Below are 24,637 nucleotides of genomic sequence, written 5' to 3' on the forward strand. Positions count from 1 at the left end.
AGCAGGGCCACATACTGGTTTAGTAGTCTTTCCAGGCTAGCCAGGGCATGTACTGCTTTAGTGTTGTTCCTGAGTTAGCCGGGCCTTACAGCTTTACTTTATCCACACTCCATTCAGGAAGCATTCTTTGGTAGTTTCCCTTTAGATGTTTTACAGTGCCTCTGATGTCACACACCCAGTAGCATATGCAGATTAGTTGTGGTGACGAATTTTACTGGTATACTGCAACAAGTCTTTTCAGAAGATTGGTTAAAATTGGCTCCTATTTCTTTTCTTTTTCAGAAAGTTTCTAAAATGGTCGGTATCAGTTTTTCAGATTAATACACTTTCACTTTAAATGTAGATTTCTGTGGTAGGTACCTATTGAAATTCCAAGGACCATAATTGCAGTCCTTGGAATAATGCTACCTAAAAGGTGCAAATGATGGACTGTATACCAAGTCTAATTTTGTTGTTTTTGTATTCTCTCCACATTAATTTTGACTTGGGTGAAAAAGGATGCATCCAGTTGGTGAACTGTTTGTTATACACACACAAGTGGTGCAACACCACAGGTTAAGTTATCGATGTGGTAGTTCCCCAGGTCAGCAAGTTGAACTGTTACATGTTTCTCTGTGTGAGCAGACGCACGGTGAAGTACAGCAACCCCAGAGTTTGTATATATAAAATTGCAGGGGTGTGGGGGGGAATGAACACCTCTACATCAGAAGGTGCAATGGGGCCAAAAAAAAAAGAAAGCTTTAAACTTGTAACAGTGAGTTTCAAAAAAATTAGTAGTATTGGAAATCTTAATTTGATGGTCCATCTATACTTGAGTTTTTTCAAAATGTTTTTCACTTGACTTTGTTGCACAGATCATTAAATTTCTCATTTAGACTATACTCAGAAAGCATGCCTCCTCTGAGAGTTGCCTGTAATTTTGCATGTCCCTCACAGTCCCCGCTCTTTTCTAGCCACTTCATTATCCAATTCTCCTTCATGCAGTTATCTTTGGAAAGTGTCTTCATTTGATACCCTAGAAGCCTAAGCCTCCTAAATTGTTAAACTTAAATTACTGTGGTGGCTGTCCTCCAGAAAATGCCAGTATATGTATTCCTTTGTCAAGATGACTTCTGTTAACTGCCAAGTTCAACTCCGAGAAGATGTAGTGTGTGCACTCTCTTGCTTTTTGGAGATATTCCTTCAGCTGGACAATACTACCGGTCTTTGCAAAATCCTTTAGTCAAGCTGGTCATCAGCACAGTTAAGGGCAAGATTTTCATATCCTTGGATAGTGTCGTTCGTATCTCTCTAGTATAGATGATGTACAAGTGGGGTAGTTCATTTATATGCTTTATTACATGGAAACACATCAGGATGGACAGCAGCATTACAAAATATAAACAAAGTAACTGCCAGACTATACAGACATACATGCTTACATCTCAACAGCTTACTACAAAATGGCAGTCAGGCTCGCATGTGCTCAGTATTTATGCACTTGTGCAAGCCTCTGGAAAGCTTCTTAAAGGTATACATACATAGTGATCTACATCTTCCCTGTTATATAGATTGCCGTCAATGAAATGACATTAGTATAAGACATGCAGTAATATAGACATTAGAAACAAACACAGTGTTCTTGTCCAAGTTGCCGTGTATCTGTAACATGGTCTGGAAATACGACTTGATCTAGTGATATAATAATCAGAACTGGGTTTAACAACAGGGACCGTCATCGGTGAACAACTTTTATTAGGAATTTTGGGATTCAACTCAGGAGCAGGGATATTTACTGGAACGTCCTCTGGACCTGGAACACTGGACAGCCCACTCTGAGTTAGTTTTTCTCACAGGCTAAATGCTGCAGTACAGGCTCGGACACCAGCATTAAATGTTTCCGATTCCGCCTAAACTCTACTCCTTGTGATTCCACAATGTATAATCTGTGCTCCAGGCAAATACTCTTCACGATTCTAATCTGATCATAACCTTTGCATGTTTGCATTCTCACCATCTCTCCTTCACATAATGGATTGAGCAGTTTGTTGGACTTATCATAATAAGACTTGTGGGTTAAGCGTTTCTTTTGACGGATGAGCTTTCACTGATCTGTTGTTCTTAGCACTTGAAACCAGTGAACGACTGCTGATTGTTAATGTAGTTCTGGTTTGTCTCATCAGAAGTCTCTGGGCAGGTGAACCAATATGTTTATCATGCGGAATATTTCTGAGATTCAGGAAAACTTCAATATTCACTATTGTCTCATTTCGACATCTCTAGTAATCGTTTCGCAGTTTGAACTGCACATTCTGCCAAATCATTTGAATGCTGGTACTCAGAGCTACTTATAACATGAATAAAGTCCCACTCTTCAGCGAATCTTTTGAATTGCTAGCTTGTAAACTGTGTAACATTGTCAGAAATAACTTTGTGTGGATTACCATGGACTGCAAAATGACGCTTCATCTTAGTAATGACAGTACTGGGCACTAGATTAGGAAGTAGGTCAATCTCAAACCAATTAGAATAGAGTCTACTAACACCAAATAGTGTTGCCATTCCACTCGAAAATTACAGTGGCTACTGTCGACCAAGGTAGTTCAGGAATCTGGTGTAGCTGAAGTGGTTCCTTCTGTTGATGTGGCTTTGTACTATTACATGCAAAACAAGATGAAAGTACTCTCTCAGTATTTTGTGACATAGAAGGCCAAAATACTAGTTCTCTCACCCTTCTTTTGGTAGAATCAGTTCATGGTTGCCCATGATGCAAGATGGTCATATACTCTTGTTGCAAGGACTGTGGAACAATTACTTTTGGACCTTTCATGATAATACCATCATCAAACAAAATCTCATCTCTGTAAGGAAATTAAGGTTGCAGATTGTGAGGTAAGCAAAATCGCTTTGATGGCCATCCGCGACTGATAAAATGGTTGAGCTTCTGAAGAATTGGATCTGAAGCTGTGTGACTTCTAAGCTCATGAAGACATGTGGAAGAAAAATTTCTCACTTCTAGAAGTTCAAAATCAAGTTGCTCATTCACATGCTATTCAGTGGTATTACTGGCGATCTGGATAAAGTATCAGCAATGTAAAGAAAACTTTTGTGTAGACAAGATTGAAATTATACTTTTGCAGTCTCAGCATCATGCTTTCTAGTCTGGCAGGAGCTTTCTGCATAGGCTTTCTCAAAGTAGTGACTAGAGGTTGGTGATCAGTTTCAATCATACGTCTACCATGAACATAATCATGGAACTTCGAACATGCAAACACAATTGCCAAAAGTTCTTTCTCTATCTGAACATACTGCATTTCAGTTTGGGTTAGAATTCTGGGTGCATAGGCAAAAGATTGACCCTCTTGAAGAATGACTGCACCAAGGCCAAATTTCCAAGCATCACAGGAAAGAGTGACTGGTTTGTGAACATCATAGTATCTGAGAGTTGGTGGACTGGCAATTCTGTGTTTCAGGACATCAAATACTCTCTGATGTTCCAGCCATGACCAGGGTACATCTTTACGTGTTAACTCTCTCAGTGGTGCTGCTATATCTGACTCCTATCTGGAATGAACTTGCCTAGATAGTTAACCATGCCAAGAAAATGTTGTAACGCTTGATCATTGTCTGGAGCTGGCATCTCAAGAATAGCTGTCTGCTTGGAATGGTCTGGTCATAAGCCTGAACTGGTAAATAAATGACCAATGTAAGTAACGTCTCGTAACCTGAATTTGCACTTCAGCGGATTCAGCTTAAGATTCACTTCATGAGCACTTTCCAGAAGTTTCTTGGTTTCTGTAATGCTCAGCTTCACCGTTACCTCCTACTAGAATAATCATCTACTATAGGAGCACATGGATACCCAGAAAAAATTACTCCATTGCATGCTGAAAGACTTCACTGGCAGAATTTATCCCAAATGGCATTCTCAAAAATCTGTACCTGCCAAAAAGAGTACTGAATGTAGTTAGCAATGAAGATTTTCGATCAAGCAAAATTTGCCAAAATGAACTATTTGCATCTAAGACTACAAAAACAGTGGCATTTGGCATAAGAGCTGCAACTTCTTCAACTGTGCTTATTGGATGATGTCTTTTTAGTGCTTTGTTCAAATCTCATGGATCAGTACATATTCTGATATCATCTGAGCTTTTCTTATGAGTTACCACCATGGAAGATACCCATTCAGTAGGTTTGTCTACTGGACAAATCACACCTTGTTTCACTGTTTTATCTAGCTTGGTTTTGACACTTCTGCATAGCTGCTGGAACTTTCCAGGCTGGTCTGACAACTAGGCTGACATCTGCCTCTAACCTCATGGAGTACACAACTGGAACCTTGTCCAGTATGTCTTCGAAAAGATCAGCATAGGTAGAGAAAATATACTGGGCGAAAATAGAATAGTGGTCCTTTAAGCTTACATGATGAACTTCTTTATTAAATGAAAAGCAGTCCCATTTTCAAACTGTCTCTGAGTCGTAATAATGACTGTGTGTGTCTTTTGACCACATAAAATAACATGTCATAGCTTCTCCCAGCAGAGTAACATGGAAGGACCACTGAGCCTTCAGTTTGAATTTCTTCAGCACCATAAGCAACAAGCTTCACACACTTTGCCAATTCAAGCATCTCACCAGCACATAACTCTTGCAAATGTTTCTGCTGACATAAAATTGCACTTTGAACCTTTGTCAACTTTGAGCTCTATGGGTCTTCCGTTTATCTGAACAGTACAAAATGCTTCATTCTTAGCCCATAAATATACTGCATTGACTGTTTCATGAAGCAGACACACCATCAACATGAAAAGTAGGGTCACAGCTTTCTAATTGATCAACTCGTTTCTTGGAATGTTCTCTTTTAATAAGTGTGTGTCCCTTTTGATTTACGAAACCTTTTGAAATTATTCCACTTATTGCATTTGTGGCATTGCTGACCAAAAGCTAAACATTTTTCTCTCTTAGACTCATGATTTCCACCACAGTTATGACAATTAGCAATAAAACTGGTGGGGGCCCATTGTTTGATTTTGGTGACTCACTTTTGTACTTCACCGAGACTGTGTGTACTCTGAAATTTGCTGAAAGCTCTGGGATTTACCAGCGACTGTTGCAGGGGTTGTCAATAATTTATTATTACCAAAATTAATATCTAAGAATTCAAATTGCAAATAACATTAAACACATACACCTAACACTACAGTGAAGAAATAAAAAACAGTCGCAGCTTGTCACATGTACACCTTTAGCAGATAGTACAGTTATGAGCTACAGCTTAAATACAGTCTTGCAAAACATAAGTTGTCTTCATATTTCAAAATGTATCTTAAAGCTTCTTCCTTAGTTTCTAAAATTTTATAAGTCAGTGATGGAAGTTGCCCACTCAAGAAGAAAATCACTGTGGATCTGCTCACTTTGAGTAGCATGTAACTGTTCAACTTACTGACGTAGGAATTACAAAACATATAGCTTTGCCTGTGGTGTCACACCTATATACTCTTTCATGTGTATAAGTAAGCAGTGCCCGAAATGTGCGTTAATGTGTAATACCCGCCCAGGGGTGTTATGAGGTCTGATGCTGCAGGTGGGGGGCCACTACACCCCCTGGAAGGGCATTAATTACACATTAACACACATCCTGGGGGCATTATTGCACTTAGAGAATGGGATCTCTGTTATTGTTGCGTTTGTTGTGTACTATATTATTTTTTTTATATATATCTTTGATGTTAAATAGTTCCTCTGCCTAATGTTTCAAACTTTCTATAGTATTTTCTAATGGTGTTGGAGGAAACATTTTATATCAAAAATATATATATAAAAAATGTAATATAGTACTTAAATAAGTAAAACAATTTTAGAAAGAGCCCATTCTCCCTCATACACAGTTTCTTTCTGCTTTCACACACACACACACACACACACACACACACACACACACACACACACACACACACACGTAGCCTCCTCTGGTTTCATACTCACATTCAGTAACACAAGCATAACTCTTAACTTCTTAGCACAAATAAACCTGGCCAAAACCAGAAATAATGGATGGACAAAGGCCCAAAAATAAGGACAGATTTTAAATATCGCTCTTATAAACTTAGAAAGTTGCTAGAATAAAAGGTCTTGTATTGTGATGCATTTTCTGAAAGATATAAAGCTTGAAACTCAAATGCCTGTCATTATTTAGTGAAATCACTTCTCACTGATTTGCTGCAAGACTTCAGAAAAACACAGATTTTATAAGGAACAGACAAAAAATATGAGGCAAAACTCTGGACATTCTGCGAAAACTTGGACAGTTGAGAGGTATGCACGCAAGATCACTCTCTCGCACACAGTCCCCTCTGCTTTCATACATGCATTCACTCACACAAGATCACTCTCACTCTCTCTCAATCTCTTTCACACACGCAGTCTCCTCTGCTTTCATACACATATTTAGTCACATGTGCAGACAGACAAAAACACACTCATACACATACATACATACACTTTTTGTTTATTTATCTTACACTCGCTAAACAGCAAAAGTTCTGCTTAGTGAGTGTAAAGTAATGGCAGATGTTAGTTTTTTGCAGTCCAACCTCAATGGCAGGTTTTTATGCTGCCAGAAGCGGTGGACTCGTTTTTCAGCTGGCATTGCTTGTACATTAATACCCTGCTGGAGGACATTCGTTCTCCAGTCAGGGTGGTGATGTGCAGTTTGCCCATTCTGTAACAAATTGTAAACACATATAGGCTCATAGGTTTGACTCAGTCTTGCAGCCTACTGGCCTTCAAGAAACTTGATTGCTTTTTTGACTTCTCATGTTCTCACAGCAGGATTATTTCAGAAAGAACTTAATGTCTATTTTTTTATGATGTTGCGGGGAAGTGTATAATCTTAGATATTTTGTAATGGCTTTTTTTGTCATTTTTTTATTTTATTGGTATTTAGTTGGTATTTAGTTTTACTTTTAGATTTCCTGATATGGTGTTTACTTCCTAAGCAAAGTATTTCAGGCACAGACTTTCGAATGGAACTAAGTCAGGCACTGCGTTGTAAAACCTAACAGAGGTCATGTCTTAGTAAACTGTAAGAAACAGAATGTAATGGCTGTGAAGCTTTTACAAATGGTCCAGATTTTCCACCACCATGATTTATTTTCTGGTAAGGAATCACACCTTTTCATTTTTTTCAAGTAGCTTGTTTAAAGGCTCTAAAACATGTGTTGTGTTTAGTATAGGGTTTTTGGTCAGTGACAAAGTGGTTCAGTGATTTACTTCTGAGTGACTAGATTATCCCCTTTAGAAACAGATGGACCAGAAGATATGCTTTTCTGACTTTGCTGATATACCTATCTAGATTTAAGTGATCTGCCACTGCCTCTTGATCTTTACTAATAGCCTGTTTTGTATGATTTAACCATTTATGATGCCTTTTTGCAAACTCTCATGATGCTGGAGTTACTGAAATTAAAGGTGAAGTCATTGCTATTCTGCAGCAGTGTGTTTTGTTGTAGAACATTTTTGAGAACTTCAACATCCTTCATTGAAGTGATAATGTTACCTAGTTTATAATCATCAGTGTATTTGGTTATCCGTAGTCCATTTGTCCTTTTATATCTGATAATATCAGTACAAACTACAATATTAAGCCTTGTGAGGTACCAGTAGTAACTTCTTTCAGGATGGGTATTCCCTCCCAGCTTTTTAGGTCCATTTGCTTTAACTTCTATTATGTTTTGAATTACATAAAAATTGAATTTTAGTATTTGTAATTTGTTATACAAACTAGTATCAGAAGTCCTAGCAAGGTCTAGCCAAGTGGTATTCAATGTCATCTGTTCATCAGATGCATCTGCTACTGCTTCAAAGAATGCTACTATATTTAGAAAGCAAGATCTTCCCCTTAACAAAATCATACAGGATCACAGGAAGTTACTAGGCTAATGGCCCTAAGGCCCTTACAAGCCTAGCCAAGTTCTATCCATATTTACACAATCAGCACCTCCTGCCCCTGTCCAAGGGGGACACAGGTGGAAGCCCCGGGGTGAATTTACACTCATCCAATTGTCCAGACTGCATTTGAAGAGGGCCAATGAGGTGCTCTGTTTGACATGAAATGGGAGTTTGTTCCAAAGGTGTGGCAACCCCTGGGAAACAAATCTGTCCCTCCAGCAGGTTCTACTAACATCAAAGGAGAGCACACTCAGGAGTGCAGCACCTCCATCCCTTCTTAAAGGAGGCACTGCCATATCAGCACTTCATGTGGATGGTAGGGGAGTAGAATCCACGGCCTTCTGCACCAAGGCAAGTATGCTACCTGTTGTGCTACTAATACCACTCTCTCAGTACTTCTGACAACTTCTGCTAACTCACAACATTCCCAAAAAACATTTCCCAATTACTTTTCCCTTCCTATCATATTTCCACATTCGCTATCTACCCAAGGAAAATGCCTCTTAGGTCTGCTTGGAGTATAAAAGGATCCAATCAAACACTTGCAAGAAAAAATGGTAAACCTTCTGGAAGTTGCTGCAAACTTGGAAATCCTACAGATGTCTTCCACATTTTCTCTTTGTAAACTGTTTTTCATTTTTCCCCCAGTCTTTTGTAACCCCCTCTGATTGATTCTTACAGTTATCGTGCAATATTTTATATGCTCTACTAATTTTCCCTTTTTTAAAAGTCCCTTGTGTCATTTTTAGTTGAGCTCTGTTATATCTGTCTAGGCTTATGAGTCTAAAATAGTTTGGTTCTAAAGTGTCCTGCTTGCACAACTTGATTGAGTTACCTTCATTCACCACTGCCAAAATAAAAAAACACAAGTCCTTACAAACATCATTAAACAAAATTTGCAGACTCTTATGAACTCCCCTCAGCACAAGCATCAGTGGTGCATACCTGACAGGGCTAACTGGCTGCCTATACATCCAGGCACCTATCTTCTCCTCTCTCGGAGACATATTGCTTCCAACCCTAGCTACAGCCTTAGACCTCAAGTTTCAGGAGGCATTACACTTCTAACCCCTTCTATCAAGCTCATATCTGTCTGCTAGGTTCTAAACTGTGGCAGTCATCTCATAGTCTGACTGTGACAGTACACACTACATGAAGTTCAAGCCTTAGTTCATAGCTGTGATGATGTGAGGTAGTGCCAGCTACACCAGAGAGAGTAGGGCAGTGCATGTGTAACATATGCCGGCATAGCTAGAATTTGATGTCATTTGTATGCCAAATTGATTTGTACAGATGCTTGTGTTAAAATGTATCAACAGTGGATCCTGCTGGACAGAAAAGAGATGTACATTTATATCAGACTGTAATGATGTAACTGAGCAAATGTATATATGTTAACAGAGGATGCTGGAAGGGAAGGAGTTAAGCTCAGCCCATCTTACCGTAGGAAAAATAGTTTGAAATTTAAATGACTTGGTTTAAGGCATAAAGGTTTTATCTCACATGCCTGAATGCAGCCAGATATGCAATGTCTGGTCTGGGATCATGTTTTTATTGTCCTTAGTGGTGAACTAATTGCTACCCTGGGGTGCCAGAGAATGGCAGATTAGTCTCTGCAGAAGGGTGAAAGTCTTGTAATTGTTTTCCAGTCTCCAGATGCCTTAGCAGAGATCTGGGTATGGATTGTGACACATCTGTGCTAGATTCTGGTTCCGCTTCTATTCAAGGGGGCTCATGTGTAAACCACACAGTCAGGTGACCACATGTGATGTCATTCTATAGCCAGCACTGAAATTATTTTAGATATTAGGGAGAGATGTGATAGTGACACTCACCGCTGTTTTGGAACTGACAAGACCAATCACCCACTTCATCTTGCCTTGCTTTAGTAAGTAACCAGGGAATTGTAATTTTTCAGTCAATTAGGACAATAGAGAGATTAGCTAAAAGTATTGCTTTTTCTGTATCTGTCTGAGTCTTTCCATCTGTGTTATTTTTTATATTTCCTGTGAATTGAAACGTTGGTGATTATTGTAAAAAGATATTCGGTATTTTCATGTTTTCTATTTTATTTATTATTAAATATATCTATACTGTTCATTGTGGCTGTTCTTTTAGAAACTTTGAAATAATTGCATTTATTTGGTGGCACTGTAGGCTACATGCTCCCGAAAGTCTTGCAGTTTGGCCAAACATTGCCATTTGTATAAGTATTAACTTTACTGAGAGTAATTTGCTTCCCTAGTAAGAGCTTTAAAGTAGATGACTGGTGGCAGTGAATCTACCTTATAGTCTGGGTGGAGGTGGCAGACCTAGTAAATTTGTGCCAGCCTTTCCCAGGTAGGTGTGTGTGTGTGTGTGTGTGTGTGTGTGTGTGTGTGTGTGTGTGTGTGTGTGTGTGTGTGTGTGTGAAAAATCAAATTTTAAAGTGTGTGTGTCAGCTACTTGGAACAGGGGCACAGAGCATTGGTTTCTGCTGAGAGAAAGGTGAAGTCTTATTTAGAGCCTGGAGAGGAAAACCCAACCTCAGGACTGAGTGTGCTCCCAGCGTGCTCTTAAGGGAAATTCTGCTTGGTGCAGAGAACATCGTCTGAAAATAGTGTGTGTATCCATTTTTGTTCTAAGTGTACATTCCCCACTGGTGTCGGTGGTGAGGATTGAGGTTCCTTGATTACTGGCCCAGAGGAGAGACATCACAATCTAAATGACAGAATGCTGGGCATATCAGTTAACTCCTTAGGTATGCTGAAACATAAGTCATCCATTACTGCTGTATCCTCTCCTCTTCATTGTGAATCTAATAATGTGCCCTTTGTAAGTATATATTTAGTACTCTTTTGTTTGTACATTGTTTCACTTCCTCTTTCTTCCAGTAATCAACTCTTTAGATTCTGCTCTTTCACTACTTTTCCATGTACCTCAGACTGAACCAGGTGTTTTACTCTATATCATATCTCTGCTACATCTTTTTTGCTCATTTAATCACTTCCTGATTTTCAGTAGTTACATCTTCAGATTCCACTGTTGTATTACTGTTAGATGCACCCTGTTTGAATATGGTATTATTGCTTTATAGCTCTGCCACAACATTTGTTCAGTGAAAACTGTGGTTGTACCTGCTTCCTGTAAATCTGTTCATGCTCATTGCATGCGCAGTGTTTTTATGTCCTGTATTAACATGGGCAGTGCCTACTGTTGGTCACACTTTAAATTTAAATAAAATTTAATAAAATAATAATTGGTACCACTGCAGCCTGTTGCTTTAGGTCAGGGACGTGCCTACATGTTAGCACTTTGGTAAGCATGATAGATATGAGGTTGGAGGGGAAATATAGATAAGAAAAGAACATATTGCAATCTCGACTTGTGGGGACACAGGCAGTAACATGAACTTTTGCATAGGTAACCTTAATTTTTAATTTTGGTAATGCCTGTGGGTTCGGCTGTAGTTTTCAGGAAACTGCTTCTATCGGGGGCCGGGGATACATTTCATTTGTTGAAAATGTTCATAGTTTTGTGGGATCAAAGTTAAAAGGGGATGGGGTTTCTGAAAATTTATTTAGTGCTCGAGTGTTTTCATTGGAGCAAAAAAGTCTTGAAAATGTGGCTTGGGTTCAAATGTAGATGAGAGGAAGAAACTGTATAATAGATCAGCTTGCAAAACAGTGTATTTTAGCTCAAGTTGAAAAATATTCAAAGAAACTGTCATGTAGTAGTACAAGCTTTCTGTCACAATGGCTATTCTGTCCATATTATCATAGAATATAAATGTCCTTATAGGTATAGACAAAAACAAAGAGTTTTGAATTTCGATAAAAATGTAAAATTTTATAAAAACTGTAAGCAAACAGCAATGATGAAGACACATTGGCATAGAAATGTATATGTGAATTTGATATTCATGATGGGTATTCAGCAGAATGTCGGGGACAAAGGAAAATGGATTTAATAATACTGATTTTCCGCGTTCAGTATTTCTGCATTTGGCACTCTGCACGTTCGCGCAAGTGCAGTTTTGACACTTTGGTCTCGAGCTACTGAAGTTCAATATTTCAGTAGTTCAAGATTTTAAAGTGAAGCCATTTATGTGTCACCAAAAACTGTTATGTGGCTTAAGAAAATTCTGGGAGAAATAATCAGTTGTGAACTGGAACTTGATTTGCAATAGTGAGGGGTGTATCAGGGGAACCTAGAAAGGAAACTGTAAAAAAGAGGGTAGACTTGTGTAGAAATATATGGCAACATTTAGTAGGGAAGATGTGAATTCAATAGTAGGAACTCAAAATGTACATATTGTTCTCCAAGATACAACTTGTATGGAAATTATATTTCACAGGAGCGTGTGTATTTAACTTAAGGTTTTGAGACATATCAAATAGCTATTCCAGATCATGCACTGATAAAAACCAAGATAAAGATGCAGGTGATGATGCAGAAATGATACACTGAAGCTTTTCCTTCTTAACTGTTAAAAAGAAAAGAATTAAATAAATATGTAGGGAAATGATTTAAGAGTTATTGGTGAATATGGACATTTTTACAGAAGGGATAGCTAGTAAGTGAGATGAAATTAAACTGGAGTTTAAAAAAAAGTAATAGAAGGTAATTATTACTGTTGACAAAGGTTAAAGTATTGTGGAATAAGGAGAATCTCGCAGAATTTGAGGATACCGAGGAGCACATGCAGAGTGATAAAGGGAAAATAAGGGAGTATTTGGATAACATGCATGAGTTTAGAAAGGTTGCTGTTAAGCATCTATTTTCGATAATTCCAAAGCTAAAAACTTTTAGCACAGCAACTTGTGCAATAGCAGTTAGAAAGGATTGTCACCAAACTTGGGGAGCCTATGACTATAAAAATAACCAGAGATCCTGTAGCAGTATTAAAGATATTTTGGCTATTGTATGAAATTCTGTATTAAGCAGATGAATGTGGAAACCAAGAAAAGACACAAAATGGAAATATTTATGGAAGACGTAACTGTGCCAAGGATAGAGGAAGAGGAGGACCAACAATTAATAGACAAGATAAGAAGAGATGAGATAAAAATATTGCTTTATCACCAATCAGCAGGGAAATCTCCAGGAATGGACCATATGCCTGTGGAAGTTTGGAAGGTGATATAGGATAGATGAAAGTAATAAAGATTTGGAAGATTTTATTTAGCAGTATTTGAAGAAGAAGGGAGAGTCCCAGCACCTTGGAAGAAAGCTATGGTGGCTGTATTACCCAAAGAAGTTAAATACCATAGCCGGCACCACGGTGTAGAGGTACAAAGTCCTAACTACATATCAGATGACCTGGGTTCAATTAGCAGCTCAGGCATCTGAGGTGCTGGCAAGGAGGGATGTATGTGCCCATCCAGGGGAGAGTGTTCATCAGACACTCTCTCTGAAGAACAACAATGAGAATTGTACTTATGGTTTGTTTTCTTTTCTGTTAATATTTGAGTACCTTTTTTCACAGTTCCAATTATATTATAATAAAGATGTTTATGACCCTTTGTCAAAAGAGGTCTTTTTTTTAAGAGAATATATCTGCAAGAATTTGACAGAGCAATTATTCCATAAAAGATAGTCCTGGAAAGCCAGTCTTTGACTTGTTAAAGGTAAATACATTAGTTTCCAGAATTCAAAATGCTAACCATATATATTCCCCTGCTTTCTGCCTTCCCCAAGCCTTCATGGTAATATTGAGTCTGACGAATGCCCATAACCAAGGAAGGCAGGCAGTAACTCAGGTGTCAAGTAAGGAAATCTGCTGCTTCCAGGGTATTTACAAAGCGCCTGCCTCCAGTGATAGCTTTTTTGCAGAATCAAAGGTATTCACATCTCGGTAGTTGGACAATTGCCTAATACAGGCAGGAGCTCTGAAGGAGAGACAGAAGGCTCTGTAGTTTACTAATCCATGCTTCAAATGTCTGGTACACATCAAGTCTTCATAAATCCTAGCCATTGCCCAGACAGCAATTCATTTCTGGGAGAAGATGGTGTTAGACACTGTGTGTCGGGAAGCCTTTTTGCCTTAGAAGAAATTGATCTTTTCGAGGCACTACTACAGATCTGTAGTGCAGCTTTGCCACATCACAGCAAGGAAGTATCTAGCAACATTAGGATACATTGCTTCTTTCATCCCAGTTTTGCTTTTAGCTGTACTGCACATAAAAAAACAATGTCAACATGCACTTTGGAGCGTTCTATACCCCTTCTATCCGGTATCAAATGAGAACCTTTTTTGTTGCAGATATATTTTTAAACTTGGGAGTCTCGTTCATATTGGCTGTGGACACCCAGACATTAAACTCAGACTGCACAGGTACAGGTGTAAGAGATCACTTGGGATGGGTTACAAAAGAAAAAGAGGTACCAGCGTGAAGGAAATGATGGCAGTGATTCTGGCTATCAAGGCCTTGAAGCAGATTTAGAAACCTGAATCTGCAAATTCTTTTAAATGACACAGTACTTATTTGGTTATGCCTGACAACCTTCTGAATAGTGATAACTGAAAGTCATAATATTAAATCCACAACCTTGAAATGTCACAGTTTCACAGTGTTGAACTCAGAATATCTGCTAATAGCATGTATGTACTGTGTATGTACACTGTTAGCACACAGCTGGTCGGCAGACTATATCTCTGCCATTAGTAAAACTCTGAAATGAGTGCCACCCTGTATCCTTTTTGGTGGTAGTGGGGGTATATATTTTGATTTCAACATTTTAACATTTCAGCATTTTACAAAATGTATTATGACTTTCAGTAAGTTGCCAGGGACCTGTTATGGTACGGGGGGGGTTAACCTGTGTACAGGCTATGCTAACACAGAAGGAAGCATGGTTTATGGCCCAGACATCAGGCAATAACCATCAAGGCATTACATATCCTTTCTCAAGACAGTATCCTGGCACATCTGAGCAGAGCAGAAACAGACCCTTGTGAATGGATGGTAAATAGAGGTTTCTTTCTAAATCCGAGTGCAGAAGTCGATGTGCCAGAAATAGACTTTTGCTTCTTCAGAAAACAAACGTCTACAAAGATTTGTATCCAGAGCATCCTTTCCATCAGCTGGACAAGCCTGTTTTAGTACATCTTCCTCCATTCCTCCTCCTCAGGGTACTACTAAAGGTAATAGAGGACAAGCCAAAAATGTTATTCATAATTCCCTTTTGACCAAAGCAACACAGGTTCTTCCTCCCAATGAGTATGATAAGAGCAGAACCCCAACCTGAAGAACTTAAGGCTGACAATATGAATAATTTCTCTCTCATTCTGTTCAGGCACTCTTTCTCTGAACTGCTTTCTTACTCTGTTAAGGGGTGTATAAATTATTCATATTGTCATCCTTATGTTCTTTAGGTACACTTTCTCCTAGGTGCTTTCTTACTCTGTTAAAGGATGTAGGAAACCTAATACAAGGAAGTCATACCTATCAAAATAGAAAAGATTCTCCCTTACATGCCAGAGAAGTGGTTTGATCCTAATCTAGTTTTTGATGTTCACTGTGCTCAGTTATGTCAGACCTTTTCAGTTCAGGATTGTCTTATGTCTCATTGAAGGTGCATGTTCCTGCCTGTTTGACATGCCTGCCTTGGGACCCCTTACTTTATTCTAGACCACTTGTGAAGCAATTCCTCAAGAAGGTCCTACATCTACAACCTTCTAAAAAAGTACCTTTCTATCACTGGATCTTAGTTGTGTCATAAAATAATTAACATTGGCTGTCTTGGAACCAGCTGATGCTATATCCCTGAAATACCTGTACTGGAAAGCTGTGCTTTTATTGGCCATACCTTTGCCAGAATACTCTCAGAACTACAAACCATCATGCAGAAAGCTTTTTCTCATCTTCCACACTTTGTACTAACCCTCCTTTTGTGCCTAAGTTAGTGACTGAGCTGTCCTTGAATTAGGCTGTTTACCTCCCTATTGTGTTCTTTTTGTTTTACTTCACATCCCCAAAATAAAGGGGAAAGGAATTTCCATTCCTTAGATGTGCTTAGGCTGATGAAATATTTGCACAAAAAAATAAAAACGGACCATCTGTTTGTGTTTTTTATACAAGGCTGGGAGAGAGGACCTGTACTCTGAGTAGTTTCTAAATGGGTAGCTCATTTCATTTCATTATTCAGGTCATTCTGTGGCAAGTCTACTCCAGGGCAGTTGAAGTCACATGCCATTTGTCACTGCAGCAGCCACTGCCTTCCTAAGAGGGGTAAGCACTCAGTCCATTTTGGAAGCAGCAGCCACCACCTGGTCATCGAGCCACACTTTTTAAAACATTATAACCAGGATATCGCCTGCAAGACTGGTGATGGGTTTGCCACCCACTCCTCCTTAGGTCCATCGTCCCCAAGGTTCTTAAGCATTGTGAATTTTCCCAAGATGTTATCACTACTGCAGGAGTGAACAGAATGATGACTGTACTACAGATAATGCAGATTACTGTTTAGCACCTGGGAAAGAGATGACAATTGGGGCTAGATATATAAATTCAGTGAGTGAATGAATGAAAAAGAAAGGTTTTCATACTGCGATAACTAACAATATTTAGTATTGGACATATGGGGGTGGGGGCCCCTTGCTGAGTCTGTCATAACAGCATCCATACAGTAGGATAGCATCATGACTTTATTAGGCAGAAGCTCCTGGTGTCTGTTCAGACCAACAATCAGGGCTAGTGAGTGCCCTTAGCCAAGGCATGCACACAATTTACTTTTGGCCAAAAAAAAAAAAAACTAAAAATTGTCATGAGCTACTGCTTCTTTTAGAACAGCTTCAGACCAGTGTCCTGGGATGGAAGAGGAGTTCACCTCATTGTCAACAATTGCAGAGCTGTGGAAGTCAGGCCATAAGGGCGGAGGTTCACCTTCCACCAAATTTCTGTTCATATTATAGCAGTGATAACCATACCCGAGTATCTACTGATGTTCACTGTTGCAGTCCTAATAGGACTTCAGCTGCTGAAGGTGCATCATCTGGTTTGACTTTTCCATCTAAGCACACTTCAGTAGTACACGATAGCCAACCCCCAGTGGGTGTCTGTATACTCCCTGTATAAAACAGAATCCACCTATGTCATCCAAGGTCTTTCTTGCCACAGTTCACACTGTACACACCACTGTGATTGCATCAATAGTCTGGCTTTATTCAGTCTGCTGCAGAGCTCTACAGATAAATACCCCACTGGGGAATTTTCTTGCCATTTTCTAATTGGTGTTTTTTGTTAGAGAATACTACAGCCGTTCAAGGCCCAGCTTCTTGATTTGCAGTACTTCGCAGCCAGGGACTCGAGCGGCTTTTAGCCTGTGCAAGCAGCTGCTTGTGCTCAACCTCGAATGTGAGTTCAGCCAAGCAGCATCTGCACTAGGACTACTCTCATTTTAGGAGACTAAGGTAGAGGACGTGATTGCAGACTAAGTAAGTGAAGGAGGAGAATGGAGAGGTTGATGTTAAGATTAGGGAGGAGAGGGAAGTGTAGTGTGGAGCAGTCTAGAACTTTAGTGTTGGGGAGTGATCTGGATTTTAAGGTTATTGAGGGGAAGGGGATTTTAGGTTTAGGGAGCAATTGTGGACTTTAGAGTTAAGGAATAGATGGGAGTCTTTTGAGTTAAGATCAGGGTTCTGGTAGGGCTACAAAACATCAGGCAGATGAATGCTTAGTTAAGGGAGATGAGTTATAGGGATTTTTGAGCACTTGCCAAAATGAATGATCGGCAGCAAGGATGTGTTTCTTGAGTACATGTAGTAGACCCTTTTTGTTATTGTGCATAACCTTTTATTTTCTTGGTGGTCAGACTTTCATGTATGTACTAGAGTATGTCAGACTTTAAGAAAGGCAGATACCTTTCAACAACTTCATGTTTTTTGAAGGCCATTCTTGCAAGCAAGTTACTGGAGTAGCAATGGGGGCTGCTTGTGCCCCCATATATACCAACTATGTAATGTCTTTCTGGGAGCAGGAATATGTTTTTTCCAGTGAATATAACAAGTTCATCCAACAATACACATGCTTTTTGGATGACATTTTTATAATTTGGAAAGGAATCCTTGAAAATGTAAAAGCATTTGTACAATACATTAATAACACTGTGGAGTTTCTCAAATTTACCTATGAATATAGTAGTGTGGAATTATCTTATTTGGACGTCAACTTAAAGGTTGACAGAAAAAAGTTTATCATCGGGAATTTATAGGAAGGCCACCTTTTCGAATTCCGATTTAAATTACCAGAGCTGGCACCCTAGCCACCAGAAAAAAGCAATAGTAAAAGGCCAAATGGTTAGAGCTGCCAGAATGGTAAAAGAACATCAGGAATTCATAGAAGAGTTAGAATTCATAATGAAAATGTTCGTTAGAAGGGGGTACCCTGTTGCATTATGCGAGTCTATCAGGGATGAAGCCACCTACAAAAGAATTAATGGTATCTACGAGGCTATACTAAAAACAAATACTAAGGGGACAATGGGAAACATCTTGCAAATGAACAGTACACAAAGAGACATAAAACAGAATAAAGAGAAGTTATATTTTTTAACAACATACAATTATGACACAGAACATATAGTGAACATTATACATAAAAATTGGGGACTGTTAAAATTGAATAGTAACGTTTGTAGTAAAATAGGGACATCCCCAAAAAATGTATTTAGAAAAGATAAATCTTTTAAAGATTTATTGGAGACGGACACCCAGTATAACAGCATTGGTACAAGTTGACAAAAGGATAATTTTAAATATGGAAGATGCAGTGTATGCAGGTATAGTTTAGCTACTGGAAGCAAGATTGTTGTAACAGAGGTGCCTATTTACATCAGAGGGCATTTCGATTGTTACAGCAAAAATGTGGTCAATGTTCCGCATTTTACATAGGGAAAACATGTAGAAGTATACGAGAAAGAATTAGTGAACATGTTTTAGACATCAGGAATATGAAAAGTACCAATGCATTAGCCAGACATATTGGGCAAAATCCAGGACACGATTTCAAGTTTTGTGTCATTCAGCAAATTAGAAAGGATAACCAAGGGGGCATTCTCGTTGTGCATTTGGACATCTGTGAAATGAAGTGGCAATTAAGGCTGGATGCCACCACTTTCCCGGGTATTAACGATAGTATAAGTATAGTTCCTATTTTGAAGTTAAAACACATTTTAGGTTAAAGTGCTGTCCCAGTAGTGCATCTTAATGTAATATACATTTTTAGATTCAATTGTCATATGGAAGTTTTGGTACAGCACTTTGAAACACATTTTAGTGGTGAATTTTATCCTGGTGCTCTCACACGATTTAAAACCAAACACCTCGGGGTGTTTATAGTGAATTTAATGTTTGGGTTGATACTTTTTTACTTTTTTAGTACTTTTTTCAATATTTTTTATGTTAATTTAAATGTAATGGGTATTACATGTATGAAATAATTGCATGCATCTATTTATTTATTATATTTTATGTATTTAGAGAGTTCATTCATTTATTATTTTTTATGTAAATGGAGAGATTATTCAAACATCTAACTGAATTATTAATAATTATTTAATCATTTAATTGAATGTTTTAATTGAAGTGGGTGGGTATATAAGGAAGTGTTGCATGGGAGCATTCGTTCTGAAGAAGTCTGTGACATTGAGATGAAACCTAGGTCAACTTGTCGTTCAATAAAAGTGGTTACAGTGTACATTGAGAATTTTGTGGTTCCTGGAGTTGGTCCATTTTCCTTGTCCCGGGTGGCTGGTTGGATTATTCGTTATCAGGAGTTTGTTTGTAGTGTGGAGCAGTCTAGAACTTTAGTGTTAGGGAGTGATGGTTATTGAGGGGAAGGGGATTTTAGGTTTAGGGAGCAATCGTGGACTTGAGTTAAGGAATAGATGGGAGTCTTTTGAGTTAAGATCAGGGTTCTGGTAGGGCTACAAAACATCAGGAGGATGAATGCTTAGTTAAGGGAAATGAGTTATAGGGATTTTTGAGCACTTGCCAAAATGAATGATCGTCAGCAAGGATATGTGTCTTGAGTACATGTAGTAGACCCTTTTTGTTATTGTGCATAGCCTTTTATTTTCTTGGTGGTCAGACTTTCATGCGTGTCCTAGAGTATGTCAGACTTTAAGAAAGGCAGATACCCTTGTGGTCAGCATACTCCACATAAGGATTACCACATCCATTGTGTCTTTGTTTAGCCATTAAGCATGAGGTTGGGGATGAAGAATTTATTATGGATTTACTCATAAAATTCTTAAAAAAAAAAAAAAAAAGGCAGCTTCACTGTAAATCTGCTTAAACAGGAAGATACTTAAAGCCTTTATCCATTCCATTTTGGTGTCTTTCAGTTTGTTGCTGGCCTCAGACACCCCCCAAGAAAGAAGCACATTAAGGAGAATTCAGATAAAGAAGTGGGTGATGTAACTTTCGTGTCCGACATCCTGTTGCAGCTTGAAAGTGTAGGTATCTCCATAACCCCTGGACCGTATATCTCAGATTCCCAAAGCTTCTGATACAGTGCCTTTGAAGGCTTTTATGCCAGTAAAGGTAGGCACATACCACTGTGTCAACTACAGTGATTCAGTTCTTGGACAAGATCCTTTTTTGTGGACAGCTGTAGCCAAAGTCCATTTTGTGACTTTATCAGAAGAGTACTATGTACACACTCTGCTTATGTAAAGGAAGCCATCCCTGGTTTTGTTATGGAAGTCTGTGATTCCTGTCTTCAGGCATGGACATCCAAGGTGGATGCCTCAACTAACAGGACATAGGAAATGGAACACAATTCATGTACTTTAGATCCCCCATAGTTGACCAACCCCTCAGGTGTCAATCAGATATGACCCATCACTGTCTGCCCTTAAAAAATGGATCCCCTTGGCTCAAGGCTTCCTTCTGACATTACTGAGCCTGTAGCCCAATCTCTGGTCTACCCGATGTGTCACAAGTCCACTCTCAGAAAGAAAAGCAGGAGCACTGTTTTCAGGAGGAATAAGACTCCTCCTTAGAGAATGAGAAAGAAGCATTGGAACATTTCTTTCACTCCCATTGCTTTCCCTTAGAAGCATAGGATTTCTATCTGGTAGGAATTCTATCACCTTGCTGTGTAGGTCTTAAGGGTAAGAAAACTTTAATATGGTGTCAGGCATGGTTTTAGGGGAGCATGTTGATATTCATGAGGTGTGGACATCCGTCACACCTGGAGGGGGAACACTACTAAGCCGGAAGTCAGATTTTCAGTGATTGAAGTCCCTATAGTTAGGACTACTGTAGCAGTGATCTATTTGAACATCTGTCATTATGGTAAGTTTTTACAAACTTGTACTTTGAGTTGTAAGTACTCACACAACGTGTGTGTGTGTGTGTGTGTGTGTGTGTGTGTGTGTGTGTGTGTGCGTGTGTGTGTAATTTTGTTATTGGTGGGAGGGGTGATTCAGAGCACCTGCTTTGGATGGTGTGGTGGTGTTCTGTGTTGTTTAAGATTTCATTGGCATTGCGGATTCAGATTTTCATTTGGTGAAGGGTACTCTTGCATGGCTAGATGTAAATTGTATAACTTTTTCTTAGAGGGATTTTCCAAGTAAGACCTCCATTAAGAAACCATGCTTCCCTCCTGTGAGATTTGAACAATTTGTCTGAAATGTTCTTGCCATTTTGTTGCCCCACAGCATCTTGTGATTTTAAAATATGTATGGGAAAGCACTTTCTCTAGAGGCACTAATTCTGTCAAGAGAGTTACAGATTTTGTCATCACTGGTAACCTTTCTCCCAAAAGACCAGGTCCTGGGATTCAGGAGAAACCCCACTGCTTGCATTAAGGGTTGTAGTGAAAAGGCCCTGTTTTCGTGATGCAGTAGTTTGAGATTCAGGGACACGTTAGGTGAAATGAGGAATGGCAGAATTGTTGGCTAATTTCCATGTCTCTGAGTCACCATTAACTACCACTGTTGCAGATCAGCACTTTCCTGTGGTAGTTAACAGTGGTGGCTGCATCATGTTAGCATGGGCACACACCGCTCTTTCACTCACCCACACACAGAGTACACACCATATACCATACACATGTACTTGTGTTGAGAACATCCCTGATGTCTTCTTTACCCTGGCCTCGTAAGTCACAGATGATTTAATTCAGTCATTAATGCAAGACATTAGAGTTTCACACTTAGTATCCTTCGATAAGTCCATGGAAGTGTAAAAACTGTTACACTAGTGACTTTCTAAGTTTGTTGGAGAAATAAATAAAATCCACGACTGTTCAGTTATCCCAGGAAGATAGTGATTCGTTTGAGCCAATGTTGCAGGCTTTGCTCATTAGTTTGTGGGTGGGAGGAAGTATGACACCCACCCAAACCTGTAAACACATTCCGCACAAACCTAACCTACTACCTGCCTGACTCCCTTCCGCGGTCTCTCAGGCAGACCCGCACTTATAAACTCACACATGCAGCCCCTCACATGTGTACACACACCTTAACACTACCTGACCTTTAAACTCTCCTGTATTGATCTCTACTGCATTGGATGAACACTACCCTTTGGCCATATTCATTACTGTGCGCAGCCAGAAGTAGCCATACTAAGATATGCAGCCAAGAGATTCTCTGAATCGCTCGGTTGTGTAAATGCCTTCCCTCAGGCAATTTTGAGGGACAGAATATGGCTAGTTAAGCATATGCTTCTCTCCTGGACTGCCTTATTAACATTTAGCATGTCTGCAGAGGCAGCCCACAAGCGATACTGTACATTTTCATTTTGCACCACCATGGTACCGCTGTCTTTGAATTAGAAACTGTTACTGCAAGATGTATACCTTGTGTACATCTCACAGTAATCTTTTCTGAATTTTGCCCAGGGTAATTTTAAGAATTAATTGAAGTGTTACTCTAAAACAGATTCTATCTGTTTGTCTTAGTTTTTCTGCATAGAAAGTTAAGATGTGATCAAAGCAGTTTTACAGGGCTTCTTATCCTTAAGTTTGGAGGGCAAGGCTATGTCTGGCAGCTTAGAAAATGTGTGGCTGCCTCAGGAAGGAACTGGAGAACATGTGCAGATGTCTTTTGTTTTACACATTGATGAGTGTGGCTGCTGGGAAAATCTGATACCAGAAATTTGTGGTGGGGGTACAGTATGGATTTGCTGCAGGATGCACCCTTAGAGATCTAACCTTGTTTTAAGGGCCTCACATAAGTTTGTTTTACATATTCTGTCTTATTTATAAGTATGACTTAAAGTGATAGTGTTATCTTTATTTTTATTTTACAGATGTTTCCTTTGAAGTCATACTGTTTGTTTTTTGTTTGTTTTTTTTTTTTTTTTTTTTTTGTAGAGACCTTGGCATGAATTTGAACACAATTTCCAGATAATGTACAAAGTTGGAATGGGACACACACCACCCATTCCAGAACGACTAAGTCCTGAAGGAAAGGACTTTCTCTCTCATTGTCTAGAAAGTGAACCAAAACGACGATGGACAGCTAGTCAACTCTTGGACCATCCATTTGTTAAGGTAGGTATAGTCCTAACAAGTTTTGTCTGTCTGATTTTTACTGAGTGAAAAAATTAAAATAAATAATCAGTATTTTCACACTGAAAACATTGTTTTTTTAATATATTTTTTATTCATTCTTATTTTGCTTACCTGCATCACCATGTAAAGATGTAAAATAATTTAAGTCAGGTCTGAAGGCTTTCATTATGTGATGAGCACCAAAAAGCACTTCTGGAAAGATTAGTTAGCATTTCAACATGTTTGTAGTGCTAGAAGAACTTATTGGTGTAATTTGAAGAAATTTGCCAAAGAGAATTTACACTACACGTAGACTTTTCTTTCACAGTCATGATTTTAATGCTGCTACACGTCAGTACCAGAATGCTTCAGAAAACCCATTTTATTCAGCAACCTGAAAGATGCATTGTGGTACAGAATTGATAGATTTAATATCAGAAAAAATGCTGCTTAAATCGTGAGACCTGTAATGTTTTGGTCTTGATACGAGAAACCCCAATGGCTGGAGTACTGGAGTACATTTTGCGATTGTCATGAAGAAGTTGTTAAGCTCTGTTGCTTGGGAGCACACAAGTGTATGCATCCCTACAGCACAGTCAAGGTGTGTACATGCCTTCAGTATTCTCAATAATTTCTAGCCAGTTGTGCAGTTTTATGTATGTATGTGTGTATATATAAGGCAGTCTTGTGTTTGCATGAACTCTGTAGGTGCACAGGCAATGACATTAGAAATCCAAACACAAAAAAAGTTCAGCCCAATATTCTGCACCATACTTTAAGAAACAGGAAAAATCCAAAAAAAAAAGCAGACCATGTCTTCTCTGCTAACGTATTGTCAGTGCATAGAGTTGCTCATATATACTTAGTTATTTATAATAATGAAATGGCAACACGTGACTTGATTGCTAAACTTCCCAGTTAATGGATCACAATAAGTAAAACTGGCATAACCTGTAATACATACATCTAAAACATGTTAATAATAAATAACATCTAATATCAAAATATCTTTTTATAATATTCAAGAAATGCTGTTTTGTGAACTGTTATACGTAGCCTTTCTCTATGATCCTATGATCCTAAAAAAGTAAAATAAAATGCTGATAGTAGAAGAATGTCTTAGTTAAAACATAAATTGCATTAATAAGTATACGTCAAAATAATATTACCTTATTAGCAAGAGGTTCCCCTGGTTCGATTCTCGACTTGGGTGCCTTCTG

General features: G+C 38.8%; 1 protein-coding gene across 1 annotated transcript in view; it reads left to right on the plus strand.

Moving 5' to 3' along the window:
- The window catches only part of MAP3K4 (mitogen-activated protein kinase kinase kinase 4), a gene marked incomplete in the record, with an annotated part of 2,414,579 nt that overhangs the window by 2,375,669 nt on the left and 14,273 nt on the right, over window positions 1-24,637 (plus strand). Inside the window, 1 exon segment of the mRNA XM_044068025.1 lies at window positions 23,238-23,417. Coding sequence (XP_043923960.1) covers window positions 23,238-23,417 — 180 coding nt within the window.

The sequence above is a fragment of the Protopterus annectens genome, chromosome 1.part0, assembly GCF_019279795.1.
Source record: "Protopterus annectens isolate FY-2018-M chromosome 1.part0, PAN1.0, whole genome shotgun sequence".
NCBI classification, from domain to species: Eukaryota; Metazoa; Chordata; order Ceratodontiformes; family Protopteridae; genus Protopterus; species Protopterus annectens.